The sequence below is a fragment of the Chlamydomonas reinhardtii genome, chromosome 14 (genome assembly GCF_000002595.2).
Source record: "Chlamydomonas reinhardtii strain CC-503 cw92 mt+ chromosome 14, whole genome shotgun sequence".
Classification (NCBI taxonomy): Eukaryota; Viridiplantae; Chlorophyta; class Chlorophyceae; order Chlamydomonadales; family Chlamydomonadaceae; genus Chlamydomonas; species Chlamydomonas reinhardtii.
The window spans coordinates 418,457-426,506 of record NC_057017.1 but is presented as its reverse complement, the minus strand read 5'-3'; the positions used below and the strand labels follow the sequence as shown (position 1 = coordinate 426,506).

At 66.0% G+C, this 8,050-nt stretch overlaps 2 protein-coding genes across 2 annotated transcripts in view; one reads left to right on the top strand and one right to left on the bottom strand.

Moving 5' to 3' along the window:
- Nucleotides 1–85: 85 nt before the first annotated feature.
- On the top strand, nucleotides 86–3,691 carry CHLRE_14g610700v5 (uncharacterized protein). The gene is made up of 3 exons (XM_043069978.1): nucleotides 86–559; nucleotides 712–1,356; nucleotides 1,595–3,691. The coding sequence occupies exons 1-3, from the start codon at nucleotides 454–456 to the stop codon at nucleotides 3,118–3,120; spliced, it is 2,277 nt and encodes a 758-aa protein (XP_042916651.1). The 5' UTR covers nucleotides 86–453; the 3' UTR covers nucleotides 3,121–3,691.
- Nucleotides 3,692–3,713: 22 nt separating this feature from the next.
- Nucleotides 3,714–8,050, bottom strand: part of CHLRE_14g610663v5 (uncharacterized protein) — a 9,542-nt gene continuing 5,205 nt past the window's right edge. The window contains exons 8-13 of the mRNA XM_043069977.1: nucleotides 7,645–7,756; nucleotides 7,041–7,245; nucleotides 6,562–6,708; nucleotides 5,709–6,137; nucleotides 5,327–5,387; nucleotides 3,714–5,064 (exon numbers count right to left, since the gene is read on the bottom strand). Coding sequence (XP_042916650.1) covers nucleotides 4,381–5,064; nucleotides 5,327–5,387; nucleotides 5,709–6,137; nucleotides 6,562–6,708; nucleotides 7,041–7,245; nucleotides 7,645–7,756 — 1,638 coding nt within the window. The 3' untranslated portion in view covers nucleotides 3,714–4,380. The remainder of the gene's footprint in view (nucleotides 5,065–5,326; nucleotides 5,388–5,708; nucleotides 6,138–6,561; nucleotides 6,709–7,040; nucleotides 7,246–7,644; nucleotides 7,757–8,050) is intronic.

The following is an 8,050-nucleotide window of genomic DNA, read 5'->3' as shown; positions in this document are numbered from 1 at the left end:
GTAACCCCCGGTGGCAGGCCCAGCACACGACAGAGTAACTGGTGTCATTTCCGTCCCTTTCTTGTCAACCTCTGCTGATTGGAACCTTTTTCCTGACAGGCTTGACACGTTCCCGCAACAATCCGCGTTCTCCAACATTCACATGTGACATGCCTTCAAATCTCGAACTGCGTCCAGCATTGCCTTGCACTACTCGTCTGTTATGTAGCTGGCCTATAGCTGATGGCAGGTTCCAGGTGAGCCGGTGAGGCGCTAGGTGAGGCTCGTGCGAAACTATGCGCTCGTATCCATAGCGTGGCATTGCGGATGGGCAAGGGTTTGTGCCATGTGCACCCGCTGTGCCATTGCGACGCTTGGAGCTCAGTGCCCAAACATTCATATTCATGACACACACCATGCAATACAGTGTTGGGCCGCAGCTGAGCAATGAGCGCTTTGTTACCAGGTTGCCGAATGGCGCGCTTGGGAAGGACGGTATCTTTTCTATTCCTGCTAGCCATTGTGCTGATAGGATCATCATGCGTCAATGGATTTGAATGGCGGAGCATTTTTGGTGGTGGTGAGCCGGCGGCCGAGAGAATGCCATGATGAATGTGGTGCTCGCGCTGGCGCTCGCAGTTGCGCGATGTGCGCTCCGGCCCGCTCCCGACCCTTGCCGTTGAGCTATACTTACATGAAGCGGCGTTTGTGATGACGCGCTGGGTGACGCAGGTTTCGTCGGTCGCGGAGTCGTAGCAGCGTTGCAGGAGTCCACGCAACAGCGCGGCCGTGGGCACATCAGCACTCACAGTGCGCGGGGCGCAAGCCAGTCCGCAGCTCTATCGGTTGCTGAGGACCACAACCAGCTAGTTGAGCAGCGGCAGCAGCAACTGCAGCAGCAGGAGCAGCAGCAGGAGGCAGAGGAGCAGGAGCAGCGGCGGGCGACGGCGGCGGCAGTGGCGGCGGCGGCGGCAGGCAGCGCCCGGTCCTGGTCACACCTTGATGCGCTGTCCCGCGGCGGCTGCGGCGACAGCGCCTGCAGCAGCTCGCCGTACACAATGTACGTCAGCAGTGTACTGCCGGCGGCGGCAGTGGCGGTACGGCAATACGGCAGTAGCGGCAGCCGCGGCGGCGCCGGTGACCGTGCCGGCTCGGGCGGTTTCGGTTTCGCCTACAGCGGCGGCGCCGGGCGCGGCTTCAGCGTCAGCGGCACTGGCAGTAGCGGGGGCGGCAGTAGCGGGGGTGATGGCGGCGAGCCTGAGGGCCCCATGGTGACGTGCCTGTCTCTGGCTGGGCTGGGCTGCTTCGCGCCCGCCTCCCAGACCCCCTGCTGCTCGGCCCTGGCGCGGCAGCTGCGGCAGCTGGAGTTTGCAATTGGTGGGTTGGCGGTTGGTGGCGCTTGGTGGTGGCGGTTGGTGGTGGCGGTTGGTGGTGGCGGTTGGTGGCGGGGCTGGTGGCGGGGCTGGTGGTGGTCAGGGGAGGGGTTACATGGACATACGGTACTGGTGCATGCGCCTGACGAGCCGGGCGGGGAAAGCTGCAGTACTGGGGTGGGGTTATCGTTCCTAAGCCAACACAACCTCCCACCACACACCCACACACCCAACCCCTGCAGACCCCGCCTGTGCGGCCTCGGTGGGCGGCGTGACGCTCAACGGCCGCAGCCTGGACGCCTTCGTGTCCGTCATCAACTCCACCTCGCCCTCCTCCTCATCTTCATCATCATCTTCCGCCTCGCCCTCCTCCTCCTCCTCCTCCTCTTCCTCCTACTCCACCTCCTCCTCCTCCCCCTTCTCCACCACCTCCTCCTCCTCCTCCTCCTCCTCTTGGCTAACAACGGCATCGACAGCGACCGCCCGGCATCACCACAACTATTGGGACACCGGCCCGCACCCAGGCCCCGACGACTCAAGCCCCGACGACCCAAGCCCCGGCGACCCAAGCCCCGAGCCGTCCACCCCCACGCCCACCCCCACGCCCGACCCCTCCGCCCGCCTGCGCATCGGCGGCCTGAGGCTCGACTACTGGTCTGTCATGGGCACCCGCCTGTGCATCACGCTACTGCCGCCCTGCAACAGCCTGGTGGCGCTGTGCGGCAGTAGCACAGCCGCCGGCAGTAGCTACTGCGCTGTGTCGTACGAAGAGAAGGTACGGGACGGCGCCAAGTGCTGCGCCACGTGTCAGGTGCCCGTGGGCGGCGGCGGCAGTAGCGGCGGCGGCGGCGGAGACGATGGCGGCGGCGGTGGAGGCGGCGGCGGCGGCGGAGGGGGCGGAGGTGGTGGTGGTGGAGGCGGTGGCGGAGGTGGTGGTGGTGGAGGTGGAGGCGGCGGCGGAGGGGGAGGTGGCGGCGGCGGCGGTTCTCCCTCGGCGACGTCTACGGCGTGGCTGGCGTCAACGGCTTGGCGGCTGCGCGGTGCCGCCGGCGGCAGTGCTGCTGCTACTGCCACTGCCACTGATGCTGGTGCTGATGCTACAACCACATCGCCGCTGCTGTCAGCAGCGGCTGCAGCGCTACTGCGGGCCCTCCCGGGCGGCGGCAGGCGCCAGGGCTACGGCGGCGGCGGCGGTGGGCTGGAGGTGCAGCTGTCGGGCGGCGGCGTCAGCCGGTCCGCCACCGGCAGTAGCAGCGGCAGCAGCAGCGGCAGTAGCAGCGCCAGCAGCAGCGGTAGCGGCAGTAGCAGTGGCCTGTCCCTGTCTTCTGACCCGACGGAGGAGCCTCAGCTACAGCGGCAGCCTGGCGGCGGCGGAAGCAGTAGCAGCAGTAGCAGTAGCAGTGGCACAGGAGGCAAGAGCGGGACGGCGGCTGCGGTGGCTGGCAGGACCGGCGGCGGCGGCGCGACGGTTAAGTCGCACACGGTACGGCAGCGGCTGTACCACCCCGACGGGTTGGTAGCGGAGGTGGAGGAGGAGGTGATGGAAGTGTCGGGTGGCGGCGGCAGTAGCAGCAGCACGGATGGCAGTAGCAGCACGGGCGGTGGCTCGGACGGCAGTAGCAGCAATGCCGATGGTGACGGTGCAGGGCTTGGCGGGGGTGAGGCGGCAGCCAGCGGCGGCGGCGGCGGCGGCGGCGGCGGCATGACCATCACGCGTGCCGCCGGCGGCGCCAGTCGTGTAGAGCTGAGGTGGCGGCGGCAGCGGTGAGCTTCACACTCAGCAGAAGCAAAGCTAGCAGCATTATTGCTATGCAAGGTAGATTGCATTGGTTACAAGAGGGACTTGCTGACGCGAGTCGCGAGCGACATCTGCTCTGGACCTCAGGGACGTGCCACCTGCAACGCCGACGACCTACTCTAGTAGTAGGCTTGGCAAGGCGAGGTAGGCAAGGCGTGTGTTGAGGAACTCCGCGTTTTGTTGAGGTACTGGTTCCCACATTATTATAACTGTGTGCTTTCGTTGGGCAGATACTTGATATTTGGATGGCTGGGCCGTGAGGCGGCGAAGGCGTTGTTGCTTGTGGTCCTTGCACGTTCGGTGCTTCGCCTGCTGCCGAATCAAGTCATGCCGCTATCAGGCCTGCAAGTCCGCACGGCGTTGAAAAAGCGACTTGTGTGGAGTTGGGGTTGTAGGGTGGCGGCGGCTTTAAGCGCCTGTGCAAGTGGGGGGGCGCCCCAAGCGTGCCTGCACGCAGAGCCCAACATCTGCACTCGTGTGAGCTGTAGACTAGCGAATGACGAGGTTTGCTGTAAGCCTGCAGTGCCGGGTAAGCTACCTTCGCAATGGTGGTTGTCCAGTCAAAGTTTCAAACGGTTCTGCCGGGGTTCTGGAGTGCAACCTCCTGCCGTCCAGCGGCCTCCGAGCACCTACAGGTTTGACAGCGTTTGCTGTTTTGCATCCACGTCTTGCAGCCTTCCGCGCCCTCCCTTCTTCCTCCAGCCTCATCCTCCGGTAAATGAGTATTCCGGGTGGGACTACTCCGCAGCAGCGGCTGAACTCTAGATGATCGCAGAATGTGATTTAGCCAAGATTTGAATCTGGAAGAAGGGTTGACGACGGTCTACCCTTCACGGAAGAGCGAGGGCCTCAATCTTTGCATACTTATTTTGATGACGATTCGTCGATTCACCTTACACGCCTGACACGTCTGCACATACCCGCATATACACACGCCCGCACCACGGTGTGCGCCCGTCACGGCATCACGCGCCCAACCACGACCGGCGCCGTACACCGTACCGGCACCACGTCTCAGCCAACTGGACGAGGCAATGCAGTACGAGGTAATACAAGGCAGTGCAGATCACACAGGCCTCAAAGCTAAGCCTTTGCACCACCACAGCTAAAGCCAAGTCAGCGGCCCTGCTAGCCGCCACCTGCCTCAGCCTCCGCCCCACTGCGCCGCTGCGCCGCTGCCCACAGCTCCTGCACACAACACGCCGCCCGCGGCGCCGCCTGCCTGCCGCCCTACCCCTTCCGGCGCTTTGCCGCGGGCTGCTCGTGTTGATGACGCCGGTGGTGCTGCTGGTGCTGTTGGTGCTGCTGCTGCTGTTGGTGGTGCCGGTGCTGTTGGTGCCCTTGTGATTGCATGTGCGGTGGACGTTCCTTCTGCTGCTGCGAGTGCCGCCCCCGCCCCTGCCCCTGTGGCGCTGCCCGAGCTCGGTGTCCGCCCCCGCTTCCGCCTCCGCTTCCGCCTCTGCCTGCCGCCGGCGCAGGCGACAGCCCTGGTGAAACAGCCTCCCCCTCCCCCTCCCTGGCGGCGTCGCGCCTCCACACATTGGGCCTGCCGCCGCCGCCTGCGACCGCAGCGGTGTGTCCGCCGCGGCCGGCGCCCTGCGGCTGACCGCTGTGCCCGGCCTGCTGCGGACCTGGCCTGGAGGGGACGCCCGCACCCTCTGCTCCTCCTCCTGCCCCTCCTCCTGCCCCTCCTTCTGCCCAGCCTCCTCTTGCCTGCACCCCTCCATCCGTCGCTCCTGCTCCTGCTGCCGCTCCTGCAACTGCTGCCGCTGCTGCCGCGACCGCATCCGCCCCTTGTCCCTGCTGCTGCTGCCCCTGCTGTTGTTGTTGTTGGTCGGGGTCGGGCTTGACGGCCGCAAACACGGCTGCCTGCATCTCCCGCGCCGCCAGCGCCACAAGCGCGTCCTCCTCCGCCTGTGGGGCGTGTGTGTGTGTGTGTGTGTGTGTGTGTGTGTGTGTGTGTGTGTGGTTCCATGCATAAGACGAGAGGGCGTAGCCAGGAGCAATGGTACAAATGTCACGTAGTCGTTAGGGGGGGCCGGTCGATTGAGCAGGTGGGAGGTGTGCACGTGTGACGGCAGCCAGGTGTAAGAACCGGCAAGCGCTCCCACCCAATAAGTCACCCAGCCACCTAGGCAGCGAACCACATCCCGTCCCTTCCGCTTCCCCTCCTCACCGTGTTCCAGGGTGGCAGGCCCGAGTCCGCGGCACAGCGCTTGCACTTCTGCTCATAACGCCTGGCGGGTAGGGGGTTGAATAAGATGAGGGGATGCGGATGCGGATGAGGAACCGCGACAGGAACTGGGACTGCCGTGCTTGCCAGAGTAACTGCGCTCTGGCCAACGCCCCTAGGCCCAGCCCAGCCAACCCGTTAGCCTAGCAACCGCCGCAACCCCCCTGCCCCGCAGCTCCACACCCCCCAGTCCCGCAGCGCAACAAAAGACCCCCAATCCCGCAGCCCAACAGCCCTACAGCCTCACTGCCCGCCCAGGCCTACAGCCTTCCAGCCTCCTCCCACCCCCAACGCCCCCCATGCAGCCCTCCAAGCCGCCACCCACCGCTCATACTCTGCCGTGTCGCCCGCCCCGGTGGCCAGCACCAGCATCACGCGCGGCGGCAGCGCCCGCCACAGCGCCGCCAGACGGGCGTCAGTGGCGGCCAGCACCCGGTCCAGGGCCGCCTCGCTGTAGTCCGCCTCCGCCTCGCAAGAGGAGGCGGCGCCGGCGGCGGCGCCTGCGGCGCCTGCGGCGGCGGCCGCTGACGCGGCCGCGGCGGCGGCAGCTGCTGACGCAGCTGCGGCGGCGGCGGAGGCCGCTGCCGCGCCGTTGGCGGCGGTGGGATTGGGGACGAGGCTGGTGGCGGCGGTGGCGGCGGCTGCGGCCGTGGCGGTCTTGGCGACGTCCTTGCCTGCCTCAGCGGCGGCGGCGGCGGCAGCAGCCGCTGCCTCCGCGCGCTCCTGTTCTAGCACTCGTGACTTGTGCTTGGCCCTGTGTAGGCAGGCAGGCAGTTGGGCGGGCGGGCGGGCGGGCGGCAGCGGAGCGGCGTGACCACGACGTTTCTGAATGTGGCGTAACGCACGGTATCAGTATTCCAAACCACGACTTTATGGAGCGCTCGTGTGTGTGTGCGTGAGCTGGACAAGGCGCCGTGTGCATTCCCACTCCTGCTGGGAACGCGGTGCATTCTGGGGACGGGGACTATTGTCGAGTGCCGCTCCGTTGCCAAAGCATCGCTCTCCTCCTCGCCCTTTTTGGCTTAGTTTGGGCTGGCATCTACGACCCCCCGCACCCGCACACGCACCCGCACACGCGCACGCATCCCTCCCACACGCACGCACGCACGCACACATACACACACACACACCCACACACACATTCACATGCACACACATCACCACCAAACCAACCGCACCTCCGGAACAGGAAGGTGGACAGCTCTGTGATCTGGGTCCACACGAAGCCGTACGGCGCGCCGCCGCCGCCCGCCGCCCGCGCCGCCGCCGCCACCGCCTCCTCGTCCGCCGCCACCGGCACCGCCGCCGCCGTGCCGGTCACGTAGCTGCCATAGGGAGCAGAGGGCGCAGCCACAGCAAGTTAGCAACTGAGCAGTTGCGGTGTAACATACTGACATTAAAGTAAGTAGCATCCAGCCCGCCGCCTAACTCCTTGTATTACAGCGCCTAAACCCCCCACCTCCCCCACCTCCCGCTTCCCACCTCCCACCTCCTACCTCCCACTTGCCTAGCACGTGGGCTTGTCCGCCCTAGTCACCAGTGGCTTCGCCACTACCAAGTGTCAATCTTGACCTCCCCCTCCCGCCTCCCCCGCCTCCCGCCTCCCCCGCCTCCCTCCTCCCCTGCCTCCCCCACCTCCCGCCCCCAGGCAGCTCACCGCGCCAGCACATCGTGTCGGTCCACCAGGCAGCACCTGCAGCCGCCGCCACCGCCGCCACCTGACGACCCGCCGGGTCCGCCGCCGCCGCCGCCGCCGCCGCCGCCCGGCCCGCCGCCGGGGTTGGGGCAGTGCGCCGCCAGCACCTCGACCAGCTTGGGCGCGGCGGCGTGCGGGCCGCTGTTGCCAGCGCCGTAGGAGGGGCCTGGAGGGTGAGGGGTGAGGGGGGCATGATGCATTGTGGTGGTGTGGTGGTGGTGATTGAGGTGAAAGCAGCGGACAATCAACACGCAAGCACAAGTACCTCCAGGTATTTCGCGATGTAGGACAGCGCCAGCCAGCCAGCCAGCCACGTAACCAGGCAGCCGGCGATCCCATTCCACCACATCCCATCTCTCTCACACACAAGCACACAGGTAACTCCGACGCCGTCTGGGCGGGCTTCGTTTGGTTGTCCTTTTTTCACATCAGCTCTGTCACACACACACACACACACACACACACACACACACACACACACACACACACACACACACACACACCAGAACACGCACACACTTACACACACACACACACACACACCTATACACCCCTACACACGCACCGTGTTTGATCTTGAGCAGGGTCAGCTCCAGTGCGGTGCGGGCGTCCACGGCGCTGTCGTGGCCGGCGGCGCCGTCCTGGATGGTGCGGCGCAGGAAGCGGCGGGCCAGGATCTGCATGCGGGTGGGGTGGGAGGGGTGGGAGGGGTGGGGCAGGTGGGGTGGGGCAGGTGGGTGTGGGGAAGGTGGGGGGCAGGTGGGAGGGTGGGTGGGTGGGAGAGGTGGGTGGGGGAGAGGTGGGTGGCAGGTGGGTGGGGGGGAGGTGGTACATTCTTGATTATCTAAAAGGTGAAGGCGTAGCCAGGAGCAGTAGTACAGCAGGCGCGTTGTTACCGATGTTTGTGAGTCCAGAATCCAGCTGCAGTCCAGAAGCCAGCCCCCCAAACTCCCTACTTCCCTTCCCTTCCC

Excerpts from the sequence above, each read along its gene's own strand:
- CHLRE_14g610700v5 (XM_043069978.1), top strand. The coding sequence starts at position 454 with ATGGCGCGCTTGGGAAGGACGGTATCTTTTCTATTCCTGCTAGCCATT. Across the intron at positions 560-711 it reads GCGGAGCATTTTTGGTGGTG|GTTTCGTCGGTCGCGGAGTC; the intron begins GTGAGCCGGCGG and ends TGGGTGACGCAG. Across the intron at positions 1,357-1,594 it reads GCAGCTGGAGTTTGCAATTG|ACCCCGCCTGTGCGGCCTCG; the intron begins GTGGGTTGGCGG and ends CAACCCCTGCAG.